The sequence below is a fragment of the Ahaetulla prasina genome, chromosome 1, assembly GCF_028640845.1.
Source record: "Ahaetulla prasina isolate Xishuangbanna chromosome 1, ASM2864084v1, whole genome shotgun sequence".
NCBI lineage: Eukaryota > Metazoa > Chordata > Lepidosauria > Squamata > Colubridae > Ahaetulla > Ahaetulla prasina.
In genome coordinates this window covers 47268971-47291293 of record NC_080539.1, presented here as the reverse complement: position 1 = coordinate 47291293, position 22323 = coordinate 47268971, and the positions used below count along the sequence as shown (strand labels likewise).

Genomic DNA, 22323 nt, shown 5'->3' with positions numbered 1-22323 from the left:
CCTGCTTAAGCTTTGTATGTCGCTTGACAAGATGTTAGTTTCACATAACCAGACAAAAGCAGAAGTGTTCAACTAGCTACCAAAATCATATAAACATATAATGGGACCTATGGGACTACAAAGGTATAAAAAAGCCTTAATTGATTCTAAATGACAGTTTCTGTAAGTCAAGAAATTAATATAAATGTTTCATGTGGTTAACCATGAAATCAATCTGAGGTTTTCATAAAGGACTTTCTGTGGGGCTGCAAGATCAAAAAGATTAGGAGTGTCAAGTCATTTAGTTATGCAAAATAGAAATACATTTTCAAGTCTTAATATCCATTCAAAATACTGAAGCTACATTTAAACAATGGATATGATGTCAATGCAATCATTACTGTAAAGATGTCCATCATGCACTACAATGTATCTCTGTTCCATTACATACATATTCTTGCTAGTTCTCAGGATAACCACAATCAAAAAAAAGTTTGAAATATGTCTACATTATTACTCTCATAAAGATTGTCATAGTAATAAATGTTTTAATAAAATTCTGGTTATTTTAATAAATGTTCTGCCAAGCATAATTAACTTAAAGGGGTTACTTCTAGTTTATCTTCTCTATTGCAACAATCCCTTCCTGATCTGCCAATCTCTAAATCACTTTTGTGCAGATATCTTGAATTAAAAACATTTTCACTGTATAATATATAAACCTGTGTCAAGTGAGAAATTTCCTGGAAAGATCAGGAAATGGTCCTTGAAATACTTCTGAAGTATTTCCAATCTCATGCAAGAGAAATGCAGAAGATAATACGTAATCATCTCACTTGCATACAATTAAAAACTACAGTCATGAAAAAAATTAGAAGTGGAACATACACCCTATATCAGCAATTTAGGAGACTTATGAGCATTTATATTTTATTTTGAAAGTAGCTTAGGATTTCACTGATATAATGATACTAATATAGTGGAAAAGAAATGAAGATCCCACATATGAGATCTTTTTTTTTTTAAGTGTTTTGTTTCCTCCCCCCCACACCCCACAAAAACCACAAAACTGCTGCTGCTGCGAAGCACAGGTGTTCCACACACACAAGGCATTGTTAATACAAGCTCAGAAAACCCAATAGGAAAGCAGTAAAAGCTATTTGCACTAAACTTACAAAAAAATCAACAGTTTATCCATTATAGCCAATCCCTTGATGTAACAAATAATACAAATACATAGTTCTCAATCCGATTAAGAACGTAACAAGAAAGAATGGATACAGGTATGCAAGTAACTTGGAGAAAACAGGACAGGAATCTTTCAACATTCTTAGCATAATGAATTGCTATATACATATGGGCAACAGTCACATTAATCGGAGGCAACACAATGAACAGCTGCTGGAATTTGATGCCACAGTAATCTGAGAAATGGAGCTGAACTCTTCATGCTTTGGGAATGAATTGCATACTTGCTTCCACCAACCCTTACAGGTTATTTACATCGCTTTAATCTCATAAACATACTTCGATCAAAATATAGGGGACATTAAAAGCAATTTTTAAAATATTCACAAAATATTATTAATATATAAAAATTTTGCTTTAAAGTTCCTACCAGGAAACAGATTCTTTCATTCAACCAAATAACACGCTAAGAGCCAAAAACATGGTGGAGTGATTTAGAAACACAGGAAACTAAATGTAAAAATTATTTTAAACACATTTGACTCATTTCAAAGATAGCATGAAAAGCATAGAATCAATATGAAACTAGCCTACTATACTAGAAAGCCTTTTATACTACATAGGACTAAGAGATAAAATTCTTAGAATATATCCATATCATAAAGTGGTCTGTTTAAACAATATCATGAATGAATCAATGTCTTAAGAAAATAAAACGCTCATATAACAGCTTCTCTGGCCTTCAGCTGCTCTGAAAAAAATTCTTTTTTGCTTACATTCTCCTCATAAATATTACACAGATTCTGAAAATGTATACAATATTTTGAAACTCCAGGAAATACTACTAAAAGTTCATGTTTTCTCATCAGAGCAATAGGAATTAGCATCCTCTATAGCACTACTGTATTTGAAGCAGATTCTTTAAGACAAATATAAAGATAATGCAAAGAAATAAAAATTACAACCAGCCAAGTATTATTTGTTCAAATATTGTTCTTTTGTTTCTTTGCAAGGATTTACAGGCATGGCCACATGTACTTCATTTCACATTAATCTATATACTACTAAAGCTCTCATGTATGTAACTTTTAACTAGGTGAAACAGTATGTCACAGAGTTTTAAACCAAGGTTATCTCAAATGGGCTATCTTACAGGATGTGTTCAGAATCCAGGACCCGTAATTCCCATGCAATGGAAATTTGGCAAATTTTATTAAACATTTTATGACATAATTAAAATAATATATTTCCTGTAGTCAACTCTTGAAGTTTGACTGTGCTATACAATTCAACATGGGCTATTTTTCAAGACAGATATATCTCTAAATATCTCCCTAAACTTTTAAGAATTTTTCAGATACATTATAACCTCTGCCACTGTTGAAGGCATTGAGGAATCTGGTAAGGAAATATCTCTGGAACGATGACCCAAGGGTCACAGATTGTCTAGTAATCATATAAAAGCACTGGGTGTATTAAACTCCTCAACTATTCAAACAGGTTTTGAATGCTGGCTGGAATGTTTAAATATTTTACTATATAACACTGTTGCTGTAGCAAATAGCTAATTATTATACTGAATTTGAAAATTACACTGTACAAAAAAGTGTAATTATGAGATTTCCATAATCAAGCACAAATGCTAGATATAACTATTTGCTTTTTGTTCACTTCTAAGTCATTATTAAGCATCTAAATCAAATGCAATGCCTGTCATTTCAAAAACTTGAGAAACCGGAGTATCGTCTTCTTTACAGGATGAAAATCCTAGTAAGAATCTAATTATATTGTTTTGCAAGTCAATTAGTCAAAGTAGATCAGCTGAGATAAACAGGTAAAATAAATTACCCAGTTTTTCTTTTATCCCTTCTCATTTTTCACCTCTACAAAACAATTCAAGAAACTGAGAGTTGGCACAGAGGTTCTTTAGTTACTACCCACAAAGCAAGTACGTTTGTGCTTCCAATTGTCAACACAGACTGTATTGGAGTCAGAAGGACCTCTAGTGAATTTCAGGAAGTGTAGCAGCAGCAACCAGGGAAAGAAAAAGGAAAACCCTGCTTTCCTTATGCAAGCCATAACCCATTCAAACCAGAAGCAGTTACTTCTAACTGCAAAAATGATTCTTTTTAATAGAAGCAGAACTATGAGGGGGAAAAAACATATATTACAAAAGGATTATCTATAATGTAAAAACCATTTATGTGTAAATTTTTCACCAACTTGAAATCTATGCCAATACTTTGGCCATTGATCAAGGGTGTTCACAGAACTGAATGCTGAATAAATACATAAAAGAATATTGTATCTTTCATGTTTTTCACAGCACTTGTATAATAAAAGGTTCAGTGATCTTTTCTCTTGTTCATCACATACAAAGTTGTTGGATATAATTTGGCATAAACAGTATGTCAATTTGATGTGAAAATTGCTCCTTCTGTGAAAGTAGGCATTCTTTTTAGTGAGCTTGTTAAACTTGCAATAATCTCAGAAAACAAACCAACTGGGCAGCAATATAAAACAGAAACTTCCTTTTTTGTCCCAATTAATTTACGCCTTCAGCATAATTGTGTAGTTTTTTTAGTCTACATTACTTATTCTTTCTTGTGTCATTTCAAATGACTTTTCAATATTTAATTGACTCATAGTATATCTCAATTAGTATCATCATTGTGAAGTACTATTTCCTACTGAAAATAGGAAAGCAATGTGTCTATATTTAAAACAATTAAAACATAAGATCAGTTTTACCTGAAATATGAAGAAAAGATTATATAAACTGCACAATGCAAATAAACCTCCCCCTTCATCATTTTAAACTCAGATGTAAACTTTGCCTGAAGTTGCAAGAAAAAGATAATCTTCAGAACTTTTTTAAAAGAAGACACAAAAATATTTTTTTCATTTAAACTCATCATAAATGAACATGATTAAAATTCATAATCCCTGTTACTTAAGTGAAAGAAGATGTGCACTTAACTTGGCTAGTTAATTCTAAATGGTTTATTCTGCATAATTTGTCATACATAGGTAACAAATAATGAACCGTGTTTAAGGTATCACAAGTCATATGTTGGAGGTTTTCTGCAAAAAATTTTTTAGCACAGATAACTTTTTTTAAAACTACATTAAAACAACAAAAAATCAAGTTGTAGATATAAAGGCGGAAAGAAATCCTGGCTCTGAGTAATAAAACTACATATAAAAGCTAGGAAAAGTGCAAATCTGTCATTTTGTACTTCTAAGCTATCTCCTTTGAGGTTTTTAAAAACCACACTGTAAGACTTGACAATCTTCACAAATCACTAGACTATGGTGAGTTTGCATGGCTTATAGTAATCATTAGTCTGAAATTATTTATAGTTAGTTTTTGAATTTCATAAAAAGATGCAATTATTTTTCAGTTAATGTTTTCAAAACTCATTTGCCCATATTCACTTTTAAAGAAATTTGTAAACTAAAACATCCATTTGAAGAATAATTGTTGATTGCCAGGATCCCAGACTATGCCCCATATAGGTCTTACATATTCTATAAATTGTATATTGATAGAAAGCCACTTTCCTGGTCTGCTGAACTTTAACAAACACTAATTTTTGTTCTCCTACACTATTTCTAGAATATCTGCAGAAGGTGGGCTTGACATCACTGAAGTCTTTATACCACAGTTCTCTGAAACTATGTTTACATTCTGTTCTAGAGGAGTAACTTAATTTATCAAGAATATCAAACTCTTTAACTTAGAAAATAAACTCTTACATCCTTAAAAATCCTATGTGTACTGTCCACAGCATACATCCTATTGAACTTAACAACCCTAGCATCTGTAAAATGTGTAAGATCATTTTTCATTAAAGCCCAACTGTACAGTATAATCATAGAACTATGGTGTTCAAAAAGTTCATGTGGTTCAACCCTCCCTAATGTGGTAGAAAACCAATTAGACTATCCATGAGTGTGGTTCATCTGGCGACAAAGAATCCACAACACCATAAGTAAACTACTTCTTTCTTCCTGGCAGGGTCCACTTTTTTCAGATTAACTGAGTGCTGATCGATCAACTGAGAAAGGAACTGACAGACCAGCTTGTCACCTGAGGCAGACAGAGTACTGGAGGGACTGACCCAAAATCACCCAGGTAGCTTTCACATCTAAGGCAGAACCAGAACTAACAGCTGTCTGATTTCTAGCCTGTGACTTAACCACCAGACTAAACTGACTCTCCAAAGTAACTATTCCACATTTATACTATTTCACCATCAGAAAGCTTTTTCCTTATATTAAAATAAAGCTAAGTATCTACAATTTATGCCTGTTACTTCTGGATCTAGTTTCTGTGGGAATGAAAATTAATTCCTGACCAGCTTCTATATGGTATCTTTTTATGTACCAGAACAAAACTATATCATTTAAGCAATAAAGAAGATAATATAGCATTGATGATAGTTGCACTAAAATTGGATTTTTCTCCTTAAGAGGTTGGATAAATCTATCTTCTACATGAATACTTCTTAATATAATTTCCTTTAGTAGCAGAATTTAAGATGATACATTATATTTTCTTCTGTTACTTTCACATATAAAGTCCCAACTCCTAGGGCAACAAATGAAATAGAACAATCATTTCTAGTAGAACCACTGGCTTAACCAATTCAATACAAGCAGGCTGCTGAAAATATTCAGTAATGTACATGTTTGACCTCCAATAACATGCTATGCCCCTTTTCTACTTGTTAACATCATTCTTTACTGCTGTTGCCATCTCTCCCCAAACAAAGCTCCTCTGTTTTAACAGCTGTAGGCAGAGATTCAGTAAGTGTAATTTTCCCCATTACTGCACTTCCTCACCAGAAAAAGCAATATTTTAAAAATGCTACAAAACCTCTATAATTAAAGGTAACAACTGCTTGCACTACGTTATCTGAAATAGAAAAAAAATCACTTTTTACAGTTTACATAGTATGTGTGTGTGTGTGTGTGTGTGTGTGTGTGTGTTTATGTACACAATTATCACCATCTACCACCTAATCAATAGGCTGTACAATTTCCTGAGATGCATTCAATATTCTATTCTTTCAGCTATGCCAGACAAATTAAGCCCCAACAGAATCTATTTTAAAAACCAAGGGATTTTTTTTTCCTCTCTAGATTCTGATTGGTGGAATTTTCAGGAAGTACCTTCAGTTTCCATGGTAAAAAGTGGAAGGTAAACATGCCTGCAATATAAGGCTAAGATGCCTAAGCCACTTTAAAAAGGATATATGCTCTTGGGGGTATACTGGCTTAAGTGCATATCTGTGCAAAGTAGCTTCTCTTACTCCTAGTTTAGTGCTATATAAACACTGCACTCAAAGCAGGAAATCAGCTATGCTGAACCACAGGGAATAGGATGCACTACAACACCTCATGCATATATACCCCAAATGGGAATCAAGTAGGAACATACTTGAATCAATTTGTGAAACAACTAATTAGTGTTAACCTTTTAATTTTTCATTAGACAAGACCTCTTCTTAAAAGTCTATTGGACTGGACCATCATAACAAACATTCTCTTTTTCCTAGAAGAGTTTGTGTGCCTTATGGGAAGTTATTACATGACCTAAAAATACTTAGCAAACAAAATAAAAACATTTTCATTTAAAAATATATATATAACCAATTTATTCATTTATTTCAAAAGGAGAGGATGATTGTGCAGTTTAAAGCAACAAAGAATGGTTCAGCATCCCATTCAGGAACTGTATATTGTACAGAAACTGAATACCGTAGTTATCTAAAAGCACCCATCCACCATTTTTTTTTCAGGAAAAAGAAATACAGAGCTCTTGATTACTGCATACTTAAACAAAACCTTATAAGAAAATTTAGAACTTACGCCACACACCTCTACTCAAATTATACAAAAATGTTCCAAAAACCAATTATTCACTCAGAAGCCAAATAAAGCCCATTTTAACTAGCACAAATCTATTGGATAAGCATGGAGGAAAGTGGAATGGGTGGAATTCAAAATCTCTACATGGAATAAGGCAGAGATATCCTCCTATGTTTCTAAATGATGCAAAGAAAGGACCAAGAAGCTCATTGTACATTTTGGTTATAATCCTAATCTAGGGCCAAACAATAGGGATCATAAACATATTGCTTTCCATTTCTTCTAGTTTTCAGTAACGGAATGAATAGACACAGGAGGCCTACTCTGGATAATAGCATTGACACTCAACGCTATATGCCCCGAGATGGAAGTGCCTTTTGGCATCAATGGAAACTCCCATTCTGGCAATAATAACTGTGAGACTGTGATCTTCACTTGTAATAAAGGAATAAAGATTTAAAATCAACTTCTGAGTGTACTATGGTCTCAATCCTTGACCATTATCTCCATTCTACTATGTCATTTTCACACATACACTGCAAGTGACATTTACATGCAGTAATACAATTTAGATCTTACTTCTTCCAAAGCCACAAACATTTAAAACACTTTCCAAACAAAAGGACACGATTATATTTTCAACGCTATAAACCAATTTCTGGTTCATTTAGATTTTCTCTTTTTTTTTTCTATATTACAAAAAGTTATCCTTATGAAAATTTATCTTTATTTCCATTCTAATTACTTAATTCATTCTAATTAATTTTGACATTTTGTCAAAACATTTCATTTTACCTGGTGACCTTCACAAAGAACTCCATAAATTAGTCAGTACTCTTATCCTTAATCATCATTATGAGGGTTAGCTGCAAAATTTTCAAACACTAGCATTTATTACATTTGTATCCACCTTTCCTCCAAAAAGCTTCATGTTCTCTTTTTTATTCCCCCTATATTTGTGTCTATAAAGTAAGCTTAAACTGAAAGAAAATGATGAAATCAAGATCACCCAATGAGCTTGAAAGCTGAAAGGATTTGAACCCGGATCTCCTCTATCCAACATTTTAAACAGTATAGCTCGCCTTGAAGTGGAGTTCTAGTACTACATAAGACAAATTATTTCTTAGACCTAAGCTCTAAACCACAAACACAGCTTCAAAGGGGAGTAGGAAATGTTGACTATTTCAAAGATGAGTGTAAAAGTTTCTTACCATGCTCTTGCTTACCCATTGCGCTTAGATAATGATTGATAGCTTGACACGGAGGACTTGGAGTCTGTGTTGCTTTGTCACAATTCATAGGTGCAGGACTCCTGTCGATGTCAAAAGAGAAATACCCACTGGAGGATCTGGACAGCAGTGGGGATCTTCTTACAAACATGAACAACGGGGATCTGGTAGCAAATGGACTGGGACTGGAGGGTGGTGCCAGTGGTCCCTGAGGGCTACTGGGTGATGAACTGTCCCGTTCACCCAAATGATTACCTTGATATTCAGTTTGTAAGGAGGTAGGGGCCCCAGGCCGAAGGTGATGAGGCTGAGCTGGCCTTTCAGCAGGCTGCAATTGTCCACCTTCTCTCTCACATTCAGAATTTAAATCAGAAGATTGTTTTGCCATTTGGTCTTTCTTTTTCCCCAACCCTGGAAGAAAAAAAAAGGGAGGGGGGGAGAAGAGAAAAACATCTCAAATTAACACAAAGTTAATTCAAACTTCATAACAGTGATGATGACTTGCAATAGATAGAAATCACTATCAACGTATTAGCAATGCAAATTCCATGACATTTTACATTCACCACAGGATTTCAAATCTATTAATTAACCTTCCTTCCTTGTGTGTCAAACTTTAAAAATAAAAGACTAGTAACAATAAAGGTATTTTGCTATATCCAATCTAATAACTCTCAGGGGGTAAAAAGGCTTGTAGAAAGAAAAGAAAACAGTAACAAAAGTTTTCTAAGACAAAACCTGGGACCCAACTAAGCAATATTCCAGGTCTGATCTTTGGAGAGGGAAGGGCAAAGGAGCCAACTGACTTTGGTGTTGTTTTTTTAAGGGGGTGATGATGAAATATTTAAACCCAGGATCCGCACCCTCCAGCCCTCCAAGTTCTATACAGGAGGTTCAGATACAGTGTTGAAATGTTAGAAGTAGATGCGGTGATTGTGCAGGACGGGGAAGTCGGCCAGGCTCTCGCTCCATTGTTCTATCGAATATGCTGATCACAGCAAGTCTGGAAGGTTTGGCAAGAGCAATCAGTTGTAAAAGTGCGTCACAATAGTTTGTACACTGCAAAGTGCTCCTCTGTTCACTCCACCTCCCCTCATCCTTCTACGGCTACGATCAAACCCTTCTCTATACTACACGCGGGGAAAAACGTCTCACTTGGCACCTTTAGAAAATCCACGCTCTTTAATGAGTTCAACGGGCGGCGAAATCAAGAGCAAAAAAGGCACGAGCGAGAAACGACAGGTCACCCCAGCCCCAAGGGTCGCAGCCTGCCTGCCTGCCTCCCGCCCACCTCCCGCGCTCCAACTCACCTTTCTTTTATTTACTTTCGTTCAAACGCCCGTGTCCCGCGACTGGACTAAGCGCTCACGCAAGCAACAACAACAGGTTGTAGAAAAGGCCGGCGCAAGCCAAGCATCCACCAACAAGTTGGGGAACCATCGCAAGCAGGGAACAAAAAAGGTGATGGTGCGGGGAATGGGGGGGTGCGGGAAACAACCCCGCGCCGAGACTTGGAAAGAAATCCAAGGCCAAGTCACCCCATTCGCCTCGGGGAAGCCCCTCCCTCGCTGCTGAACGACACTGGGGGAGAGCTGCGGTCGGGGCCGCGAGAGACAGGTCGCTTCCCACCGAAAACCCAACAAAGGGAGCGCGAGTGCAAGGCAGGAGAATAACAGAGCCAGAAACAGACACGCAAAGGGGGAGGGGACAACTAGAGGAGAGGGTGGAGACACGGGCGCACACCAAGATACCCCCCGGCCCCCAATCCCGCCCCTTGCGCCCCCACCCCTCTCCCGCCGGCCGTACTTACGCGTCAGGGTTTCTGAATCATCACAGAGGCAAGCCGGGCTCTTCCCCGGGCGCCGAGGGCGGCTGGTGAGCGACAAGCTCGCGCGCGTTTCGGAGACTGCTGGCGTCTGGCCGCGCGGACCGAACAGCAGCCAACCGAGCGACAGCAAGATCCCCGCGCTCTGCCTCTCCGGGGGAAAGGGAGAGAAAGCCCTCCCCGTCGCCAATAAAAAATAAGGCAGCAGGGCCAATCCGAGCGCGTTAGAGGCGGCCCAGCTCCGCCCACAGCGCGAGGGCACTGTTTACATTTATATGCTGGGGGGGAAGGCACACATACACACACGCGCGGCCTGCCACAACCCCTGCGCTGCGCCGCGGCCCGCCCTGCTCCTTCCCTCCTTATGTCCTCAGGAGCTTCCTGAAGCCGCCGCGGTGACGACGGCAGTCGTGATCGAGAAAACCGTTTTCGCTTGACAAAAGCAAAGATGCAGCCGCACCCCGCGATATATGTTATTCTCCCCCCCCCCCAAGCTTCATAAAAAATAAAATAAACCACTAGACTCCACCTCCTCTCTGATTTAGAAGCTTCAAACCCCAGGGATGATTCATTCTGTCCAGGGAGAGAATTCTAGCCTTGTGGAAGAGTAGATATGACCAATGAACATGATTTTATTTAGATGACTATCACCTGAACATTGTGACAATAAAAGCACAATGCAAAATAGTCAGGAGCAAAGGCATCAGAAGCCAAAAATATAATCATCTGGATAATGAGGTGCAGACGTTGAAATGAACTTCAAGTCATGTTTTAGGGTCAAAGCAGGAGGAGTTCACAGAGAAGTTGAGCAGCAATGATGGCACCATCACCAAATAGGCCCCTCATCTTCCTGGCATCAGCTAAACACAACCCCAGAACTTTTGTCCCCTCCACAGTTCTCAATACCACGATCATCATTGTAGAATATATTGAAAAAAATTCCAACCTAGGTCTGATGTTTTTAAGGCATTACATATTAGCATCAGTATTTTGAGGTAGGTTCCAAAATAGACATCACAGGCAGATCACTGAGAATGTGGTTTTGACCATGCAGTATCAAACAAGGCATTCTGCACTAGCTGAAGCCTCCAAAACATTGGAGTGTCCCATAACAAAGCGGGACTGAGTATGTACCGGTATGTATTTATCAAATTTCTATGCTGCCCGACTCCCAATGACTCTGGGAGGCTTACAACAACCAAGACAAAAAAATTACAATAAAGCTAATTAAAAAGAGGAGGGAAAGATAAAGAAAAGCAAGAACAGACTGAACAGAAACAAAGCAAAGTCTCACTCTCCCTTGCCAAAGGCCTGGGTAAAAAAATGATCTTCACAATCCTTCTAAACACCAGAAGAGTGGGGACTATCCGGATCTCAGGGTAGCCTCATTTCACAGGGTAGGTAGGCATTGCTACAAAGAAGCCCTTATTAGATGACACGGCTTAATCAAAGGATATTGAAGCATGCCAACTCTACTCCATCATTCCATACTCAATAATTCCATCAACATTGTCAAACTATTTACTAAATCTGCACTACTATTAATCTTCTCATAGTTCCCATCACCAATCTCTTTCCACTTATGACTGTATGACTGTAACTTTGTTGCTGGCAATCCTTATGATTTATATTGATATATTGACCATCAACTGTGTTGTAAATGATGTACCTTGATGAACGTATCTTTTCTTTTATGTACACTGAGAGCATATGCACCAAGACAAATTCCTTGTGTGTCCAATCACACTTGGCCAATAAAAATTCTATTCCATTATTCTATTCTACTCAACTGAATTGGTCAGCAGTATGATGGGAGGAGACAGTGGTCCCTCAAATAACCAGGCCCTGTGCCATGTAGGACTTTAAAGATTATGACCAGCACCTTGAATCACACTCAGAAACAACTCAGAAATCACACTCAGAAACAACCAATATGGGTCATAAAACAGAGGTGTTGTAGGCATATCAATGTATTGCTGTGATCTGGATCAGTTGGAGCCTCTGAATGTTTTCAAGAGCAGCCCTACGCAGGATGCATTGCAGTAATCAAGCCATGAGGTGACCAGAGCAAGAATGATTGTCTGAAAAGTCTCCAATCTAAGAAATGGTACAACTGATACATCACATTAAGTTGTGTAATAAAGGCCTTCATAGCCACCTGCTCATTGCGCAGAAGATATGAGTCCAGGCCAGCTCCCAGATTTTGCATTGTCTTTAAATGGGAAAATGCAACCTATTGTGCAAATGGAATAAACCCCAGATTTAGGTGATCCAAACACTTACAGACCCCTGGTCTTGGTAGGATTCAGTTGGAGACAGTACCTCCTCATCCAAAACTCACAGCCTCCAGGCCCTGGAACAGAACTGTGACATCCTCATTTGGCCAGCCCATAGTTGAAAAATATAGTGAGGTATTATCAGTATACTGATGATTCCAAACCAACAGCTGAGCTCACTCAATTGTTTCATGCAAAAGGAGGAGAGACAGAGAGTAAAACCCTGTGGCATTTTACCCACAAGGGGCTTAGGAAGTGATCTCATCCCTCAAACCAAGACCAACTGGAACTGGCTCCAGAGAAAGGAAGACAACCACAGAACTGATTCAAAAGGAAACTGTGGTCAATAGTATTGAAAGCCACTTAGAAGTCAAAGAGTACAAGGATGGATGTACTACCTCCATCCTATCTCTGCCACAGGTTATAAACGAGTGCAACCAAGGTTGTCTCAGTAATAACTCCTGATCTGAAACCAAATTGAAATAGGTTTAGATTATCCATTTCCTCCAACGTTCTCTTCAGCTGCAGACAGACTACCTTCTCAATAAGTGCCCTCCCCAGGGGGAAAGTTGTAGACTGGTCAAACGCTGTTCAAAATCTGTTGGAAAGTTGTTGGATAACCTCTTGAGGAGGGGTCATACCACTGCTGCTTTCAAGGCATGAGGTACCACTCCCTTCAGCAAAGAGGGCAATACCACAGAATGGATCCAATAGCAGGTCATCTTCTTGGCCATCTTTATGACCCAGAGAGGTCTGGATTCAGTAAACAGGTGGCCAAGCTGACAGCACAGAGAACCCTATCCCACTTCCTGAATAGTCAGCAGTTCAAACTCATGCGAGATTATACTTCCAGATTGTGCCCTGTGCACCTCAGCCTGCCCAGCCCAGTTGGTGTCCAGTTGAAGTGAATTTCGTGTTATTTACTAGAAAGCCTGAATAATCCTCAGAGCAGCCCACAGATATTCTAAGAGGCCCTCCCTACCCAACAGGGTCCAGGTTACCTTAAACCAGCCTGCTGGATAGCAATAAATTCTTTCTTGCTCTTTCTGGGACACTGCAGATCATCCAGAGCAGCGTGTGTTCTCACCTGTGAGGCTGGGAATGTCTCTTCATCCGCATGCTTTCTGAATCCCTGCTCTGCTTTATCCAATTCACAGGGAATGTAAAAACGGTCATCAGAATATTGATGCCATTGTGGCCTAAATCTTTGAATGACTTTTCCAACAGACAGTATTCTGCAGCTTAAATGCCACAAACTGAGCAACAGTGTTTGCTGCTATTTTGGAAGCTGCCTGACAGAAAAGACTGTAATCCCTTTATTACAGTGCTACAAATTCTCAGAGAGTCACTCCTGGAGGATACTACAATTAATATTTTCAAAAATAACTGAGAACCAACAATCAAAAGGCTGCACTCCTCCTTCCTCTTCCCAGCAGAAATCATCCAGCAAATTAGCTGAGATAGTTTAAGTTAGTTCTAGCCCAATCCAATTCTTTTCCCTCCCAATACGGTACATCTGTCACTTTTGCTGTTCTCTGTCTTAACATATTCTCTGAAACTCCCCAGCTCAATTCATCTTAATACATGACATTCTTACTAAGATTACATCACTCCATCCATCAGCAAACACTTCATCAAAAAAGGTGGGAGGGAGGAAATCCAGCTTTCTTCATAGTCTTATATTACTTGTTTTAAGATTCTCTATATGTGGAAATTTATAAATATTTTAATGTTGATTTACATCAGTGGTAGTCAACCTGGTCCCTACCATCCACTAGTGGGCATTCCAGCTTTCATGGTGGGCGGTACAGGTTTTGTCCGATACTAAAGCACTTTCCTTTTTTTAAATTTAATTAACTTTTTTAAAAAATTCATAGCTTTAAAAACATTTTCATTAGCTTTTCATAAAATTCCCCGTGACAATTTAAATTTCTGAAAATATACTATTTGTATCACCCACGCATAAGTTTAGTTCACGTTACATAAGTGAAACTAAATGGCACTATAGTGCGACCGCAAACTAAAGAGCCTCATCCCAGAATAGCTAGCGCATCTCCCCCCACACCACCCAGCTGTAACAGACAAGTAGAGCTAGTAGCCGGCGCCCCCTTCCCCAAACCCAATCCACGATGCATGAGAGGCATGCGCAGACAACGATACATGGCGCATTACTGTGGAATCGGTGGGTGATTAGAAAATTTTACTACTGAGATACAAAAGTGAGCGGTAGGTATAAAAAGGTTGACTACCCCTGATTTATATTCTAAAATGTTTAACTTTATTTTTAATTATTCTCTGCTTTAATATGATTTTAACATTGTGTAAGTCATAACTTATATCAACTGTAAAAGTAAAATGACTGTTTGGCATTGGTGGCATTGATTATCCACCAGCAACTAGTATCAATAGCCATCTCATATCTCCAAACAGGATCTCAGCAATTAGCACATTGACTACACTACATGGTAGCTGGGTTCACATAACAAGTTAACATATAGTCAACTGAACAGTGGTTTACTGAGCTATATAATCCATTCATTACACCAAACCCTTATATTGCTTTGCATGATAGATAACCCAGATAGGGTTGTAAAGTGCTATTTCTCAATATAAGTAACTCAGGTTAATTAACAGCCCCCCCATTCAACTATAAACTTGAGGGTTTGCTTCAAATATTTCTCAGCCTAACCTTCTGTGTACAATTGTACTGATACAAGGTCTTTGGAAGATGTGTAAGATAAAAAGTCTACTCCAGCATTCTATCTCACACAGGGTCAATCCAATATATTTAGTTTGTTTACAAATAGGCCATGCAAGTGATAGTCCTCCTCAACTACTACTTTCCAGCAATTGGAATACACAGGTATTCTTCTTTTTCATGAATTTGTTTAATCCCTTCTTGAAATAATTTAAATTAGTGGCCATTATTACATCTTGGGTCACAGCAGATGGCAGCACCTAGACAAACTTGCTTGGTTCAAGTCAAAAAAGCTAAGCAGGGTCAAACTTGATTATTATTTGGATAGGAGACTATCAAGAAAACACAAGGATGTAGACTGGGCTAAGAATTTAAAAAATCCTACAAGGAAATGGCAAATTATTTCTGCATTGTTACCAATAAAACTACAAGTTCATGTAATTGGAATAAAAAGGCTTCTCCTTTCCACCCCAACATTTCCACAGTGCTACACAAAGCAGCACAGAGAAGATAAGGTAAACAACCCTCTCTCTCCCCCTCTGTCTCTCACACGCAATCTTTTGAAGAACCGTCTTTTCTCTCCACCGAACTTTATTTTCCCCCCTGCTTTGAAGATCGTAGGGAAGTACCGTACAGGGACAGCACCGTTAAAGTTTAAGCGAACTTAAATTCCCCCCTCCCCCCTTACACACACACACACACACACACACACACCTTTACCAACAGAATCAGCCCACTTACCAAATCGTTTCAACTTCCTCCCTTAGAGAGATGGCCAATCTGGGATCATTCACCACATTCTGACCAAAGAGAAATGCCAGCGCCTCTCACTCAGCATCGATCCCGCGGCCGGCAAGGCAAATACTGTAAGTTAGCAACATCTGGAGAGCTGCAGTTCATCCGCAAAACTCCTGCAAGTCTCCCCCATCCGTTGCAATGTCACGCTTTTGAAAGGCCCTGCCCTGCCCGTCCTCCGCTTCAGGCCGACTGCGCCTAGCAGGGAAGTCTCCACCGCGAGCCTCAGTAGCCGGCCAGAAGCTGGGGGGAGGAAGAAAGAGACAGACCACCTCTCCTCGCTGCTCGCCTCCAATCCCAATGTGGCCAATCCTTGCTTGGGATTTGGGACTGAGAGGAGGAGGAGATGAAGGCGGGGGGGGGGAGAGAGATACTGGCTTCCAAGCCGCCGGGACTCCCAACTGCAGAGCTTGCTTGGCTCTGTTCCCAGCACTCGCCGCGCGCACAAAACAACAACAGCAACAACAAAAAGCTGCGGTCGAGACTTGCCCGCCTGCCTGGCTCCCGGCCTCGGTAGCCAATCATTCAGCGAGCAGCCTCGTCCGGAGAGAGAGAGAGAGAGAGAGAGAGAAGAGGCTAGAGCGAGGGCGGAGGAGCCGAGTTTGTGGCGGGGGAATAACAAGGGTTCGGGAGACGTTAGCGCGAAAATTTCCGCCGAGGCGCTCCGGCTTATGCCTTACCTCGCCTCGTCCCGTCCTCCCACCGGTTCTTCGCGAGAAAAAAAAGTGCTCCTTCTTTTCAGGGGGCGCAAAGTTTCTCCCTCGCATGGTCGGGCTTTTGGTTTGGAGAGCCGAAAAGCCTGGCCCGGGACTTGCCGCTGCCTAATAAGCGGCAGTCACCCCCTTTCTACTCCTCCTCCCCCCCCCCGGTCAAGGTGCTCCTCTCACCTGAGGCAGGAATCTCACGAGCGCCTCCCTTTCCCTCGCAGGACAATGCCAGTGTAACGAGCTAAGTAATTAGTAAATTGTTGCCTCGTCGGGACAAGAAAAGCTCTTGCCCGAGGTGGTGCTTTCTATATGCCCTAACGGAAGGACTAGCGTGTAAAAACGCACGTGCGAATAACACACACACAGACGCACGCACGCGGTGTAGCATACAACTCTTTTTGCCATCGTCTAAGGCAGGGATGGTAAAACTTGGCCCCTTGAAGAGTGGTGGACTTCAACTCCCAGAATTCCCCAGCCAGCAACTTGCTCATATTTATAGCTCATGCTGGCTGGGGAATTCTGGGAGTGAAGTCCACCACTCTTCAAGGGGCCAGGTTTGGACACCTCTGGTCTAAGGAGACCTTGAGGATAACAGAATAAGACAGTTGGAAGGGACTTTGGAGGTCTTCATGCTCAACCCCCTGCTCCAACAGCCCCTGCCCCTACCTACACCATTTCAGACAATCTCTTCTTGAGGAAGGATCTTTTTAAGTAAAAATGACAACTGTGAGCTAATAATGACAACTGTGAGCAAATACTGCCTGCCTTTGGGTCCTCCTTATTTCTCCAATTCTCTAAAATTACGAATTTAAATTCATGCAGGATGAGTAAATAAACTGAAGAGCACAAACCGAAAATGCTAAAAATGAATTTGTGTATAGATATGTACATTTTAAAGGAAGTTAAAAACTGGCTTTGTAGTGTTGTAATATAAAAAATATTCTCATAGTAATTTGGTGTGCGCACATATTTTTGTTTTGCTTTTATCAAGTAGTTACATGTAGTCCTCTACTTACCACCATAATTGAGCCCAAAATTTCTATTGCTAAGCAAGGCAGTTAAGTGAGTTGTGCCTCATTTTATGATCATTTTGCCACAGTTGTTAAGTCAATCATGCAGTTATTAAGTGAATCTGGCTTTCCTCTTTGACTTTGCTTGTCAGAAGCCGGTTGGGAAGGTCACAAATTGTAATCACATGATCTGCAACTGTCATAAATAGAGGCCAATTTTCAAGTACCCAAATTTTTATCACATGATCAAGGGGATGTTGCAATGGTTATTTTTTTCAGTGCTGTTATCAAATGGTCACTAAATGAATGGTTGTAAGTCAAGGACTACCTGTATGTGTGCTTGTCAGGTACATAGAGGGAAGTAAGAGTGCGGTACCACAAGGTTCTGTCTTAGGCCCAATACTCTTCAATATCTTCATAAACAACTTAGTTGAGGGACTAGAAGGAGAAGTTACCAAATTTGTGGATGATACTAAACTGGCTAAGCTGGAATAGCTAACACCCTAGAAGATGGGCTCAAGATCCAGATGGATCTTGACAGACTTGAACACTGGGCCCTATCTCCTTATTTCCAAGTTAAATCTTACACTTAGGCAAGAAAACCCAAAAGTACACATGGTTGAAATCAGGCTTAATAGCAGTGACTCTGAGATCTTGGAGTCTTAGTGGACCAATTAAATATGAGCTAGCAGTGTGCAGTGGCAGCCAAAAAAGCCAATGCAATCCTAAATTGCATTAACAAAGGGATACAATCAAGATCACGTGAAGTACTAATACCACTCTAAAGCCTTAGTAAGACCACACCTAGAATACTTTATCCAGTTTTGGTTACTACACTATAAAAAAAGATGTTGAGACACTAGAAAAAGTGCAGAAAAGAGAAATCAGAATGATTAGGGGACTGGAGACTAAAACATATGAAGAATGGTTACAGGAACTGGGCATGGCTAGTCTAGTGAAGAGAAGTGGGGGGAGACATGATAGCAGTCTTCCAATATTTGAGGGGCTGCCACAGAGAGGGAGGGGTCAGGCTATTCACCAAGGAAAGCCAGACAAGGAATAATGGATGGAAACTGATAAAAGAGAGATTCAACCTACAAATAAGGAGACATTTTCTGACAGTCAGAAAAATCAACCAATGAAAAGCTTGCCTTTGGAAGTTGTGGGAGCTTCATCACAAGGCTTTCAAGAAGAGATTGGACTACCATTTGCCAGAAATGGCGTAAGGTCTCCTGCTTGGGTGGGGGGTTGGACTAGATGACCTACAAGGTCCCTTCCAACTCTGTTAATCTGTTAAAAATCAGAAACTTTTCAAATTTGTTTCTCAGCGGAAAATGTAAGATTAAAAAAACATGGATATTTCAGGCAACATTAATAGAAATCTATAATGATTCCATATAGATAGATCCTAATGCTATTAAAGCAAAAGGTTCTGTTAGATCTATTTCATCACTTCCCCACTACTGTCCCTCTCCAATTGCCAAGAATGCCTATATTGAGAAACCAAGACTGAATATGATAGGTTGTATAGTGTTAGCCTTGAATATTGGTGGAAATAGGTTCAAAAACAGTTCCGTGTCAGCTGAATTTCCAGCTTGAAAATAATATAATTCAGGTTGTTAAACATTATCTTTTTTTCTGCAGTGGTGAAGCTCAGTGTATCTTGTGAGCAATCCATTTTCTTATTGAAAGGAACTTTTGTTCCCAATTGCTCTGGGAAGTTTTTTAAGGTGATGTAACAGTAAAATCAGTCCATTTCTCTCTTTCACTCCCCAGTACTGGTAGCTTGGAGTGAGTAGTCCAGTTTGAAAAGCCCCTAGTTTGGTATTGGAAAGCATCTTGTAAATTGACCCTATGCTAAAAGAAAGAAATTCAATTTTTATCTCCAGAATAGGGATAGAATCTTAATTATTGAATGAATCTCTTCAAGAGCAATTACGTATCCTTAAATCCCTACGTGTCTTGGAACTGGGGTACCTGAGGGATTGCCTTTTTCTAAGAGTCTCTAACCATACAACCCAATCTAGCAGAATGGGCATGCTGCAGATCTCACCAGAGATCAATTGGCAGGGACTACAAGATGGGCTTTTTCCATAGTGGCCCCTTTCTGTGGGACATCCTTCCTTTGAGATTAAAATGGCCCTAATCCTGTTAGCATTTTTTAAGGACCTAAAAGCTTGGCTATGTTCCCAAACCTGAGATGCTGAATGTGTTAAAGGCCCCATTTCCTGGCTCTATTGCTAACCGGCCAGAGTTTTTCAGCTGTTATGTATATTTATTTTGAATATTTCAAAATGTTTTTAGCACTTTAATTGTAACGTATTTTTGATTTGCAAGCCACCCACAGTCACTGACTGAAGTGTGTGGCCACAGAAATGGAATAAATAAATAAATAAATAAATAAATTAGCCTTCCTGGGAGGCTTCTTACAAAGCCATTCAAAGTTTTATTTTTCACAGATTCAATTATTTCTTCATTATTTTAGTAGTTAACTACAACAATAGTCTGCTATATAATCCAATTTTTAGTTTTTGAGTATCCATCTAATCCAACTGTTTTTCATCTTGAACAATATTTACTAAAAAATAGGTCTTATTCATTTTATGTCATTAAGATGAGGGTGAGTGGAAATAAATCATGCATATCTGAAATGAGGAATGAGTATAAAAGAGGAGGGGAAAAACCTGCTATGCCCAAATAATTCAATCCTACAGAGAAATGAACACAATAAAAAAGCTATAATCCCTTTCAAGCCTCCATCTGGAATCTGCAAACACTCAACAACTGGAGTTTATGCTTTCTTTCTCTCTCTCTCTCTCTTTCTCTCTCTCTCTCTCTTATCTATCATCTATCATCTATCGCTATTGCAAATTTATGTACCTGCCCATCTCACAAAAAGCAATTCTGGGCAGCATACAACAATTGAATAAAACAACAAACATAAAAAATATAAATCCACATTAAAAGACAAATATTATAAAAACATACAAGGGTAGGCAAAGAATGAATAAAAATGAGTACCTTAACAATGGGCTTGTCTAAGTATGTTTGTGGTTTCTTAGAGCCCTATGCCTGATAACAATCAGGTTTGAGGGACTTCCAGAATGTAAAAAGGGATGGAAGTAATTCAGTTTCTTGGAATAAGTTACAACTTGTTGGTCAACATTTGTTTCTTGCAGAATAGCACTTACAATGAAATATATGAGGAATTGTTTGGTTTTAAGCTTCCTATTGTCTAACATTGCCACTCTTACTTCTCTCTTCTAGGGAACTTTCTATTCTATATGAACATTTAATACTTTAGCTTGAAACAAAATAAGTATCACACCATACTATTTTCTCCAAAGTATCTTGCAATAATATGCACATTTTCTCAAAAGTAAATCCAAGTGTTTTTACTGAGGTTTATTCCGAAATAATTGTCAACAAGATTGTAATTCTTATATGGAAATGGAAACCGGTGCCAGCACAAAAGTTATTTCGATCCATGTTTTCTCTGCATCTTTCTTCTACAATTTGTAGATTCCATTCTCGCACAATGACCAACTAGTATCCATAGCATGATATTAGGGGAGTGTGAATGGAGAACAATTTAATTTTATAAATGCCTAAACAAGAATAATCGGGAGGGAACCCATTTTTTCCTGTTATCATTATCAACTGGTTGCTGAGCGTCTGCAATTGGTCTGATGAAAGGTAAGAGTATGGTAACCATACGCTTAGAACAGCATTGTTCAAACCAAGGGCTACAAAGATAAAAGTTTAAAACTCCAGGGCTATCTCTTATCCAATGGAAGTGAAATTAGAATAGGAGTAATCTAATAATGTTATTGACAAAATATTAATTAGGGCTGGGCGTGGCTTCTTCAGAAGCTGCTCTCAGCTCTGTGCATACCAAAAAGGGGTCCCGAAGCAGCTGTTTGAGCTTTGCAAAAATCATGGGTTCTTTAAGGACTACAACCTCCATGCTTTGTCTATGCCCTCATATGTTGCCATTCAAAACACCTACTTTGAATGTTGTACTACCATAATATATTATTCTTATGCTATAATAATACTTTAATAAGTATTTATTCAACATATTACTATGTTGAATTAATTTAATTGCTTCATTTTATTTTTGATGATTTAGAAAATATATATTGAATATTTTTCTCAGAGCTTGAATTACGAAGCCTAGGGCAAGTGCTGGCTAATATCTGTGAGAATAAGCATAGTCAGCTTCCTCTGTTAAGATGTTCAGTATCTGGCTGGGATGAGGCCCTATAGATCCATTTTTGTGCGTGTGTTTTCTTTTCAAGTCCTGCCATGAGAGAGGGCTTACATGGCTCAAAAGAGCAATGACTCACCAGTTCTCCTCCTGGTTCCCATGAAGTCAAAAGTCACTTCTGGTGTTAATATTGACAACTGAAAAGAGAAAAGGGCCAGTGAACAAAGCTCACGTGACTGCAATGGATTCTAGGTACACTGAGAAAATTCACACAGAGATAGCTATACTGCATGCTGCTTTGTCTTTTCTGCTCCCAAGAGAATTGGGCATTTACTACCCAAGAGAGTTGGGCCCCAAATATCAAGACAGAAACACTGCTCCATTTGCAGCTTTACTCTGGGGATAACATCTTTGGGATGACATCAGTGTTCTAAACCTTTTATTTTTCCTAGAGATTGATCCTACAGATAGCAATTAGCATTGTCATTGGCAATGCAACAATAAGAGTGAAGCTGATTAACATAAAGAC

The 22323-nt window shown here is 39.1% G+C and overlaps 1 protein-coding gene across 6 annotated transcripts in view; it reads right to left on the bottom strand.

The window, feature by feature from the left end:
• BCL2L11 (BCL2 like 11) overlaps positions 1-16477 on the bottom strand; it is a 40661-nt gene extending 24184 nt beyond the window's left edge. Inside the window, exons 1-2 of one of the 6 annotated variants that reach the window (XM_058165089.1) lie at positions 15814-16477; positions 8256-8684 (exon numbers count right to left, since the gene is read on the bottom strand). In XM_058165089.1, coding sequence (XP_058021072.1) covers positions 8256-8661 — 406 coding nt within the window. In that variant the 5' untranslated portion in view covers positions 8662-8684; positions 15814-16477. Of the gene's footprint in view, positions 1-8255; positions 8685-9583; positions 9934-10083; positions 10259-15813 lie in introns of those variants that run through there. The other 5 variants (XM_058165088.1, XM_058165091.1, XM_058165093.1 and 2 more) reach the window with 5 other exon arrangements.
• Positions 16478-22323: the final 5846 nt, after the last annotated feature.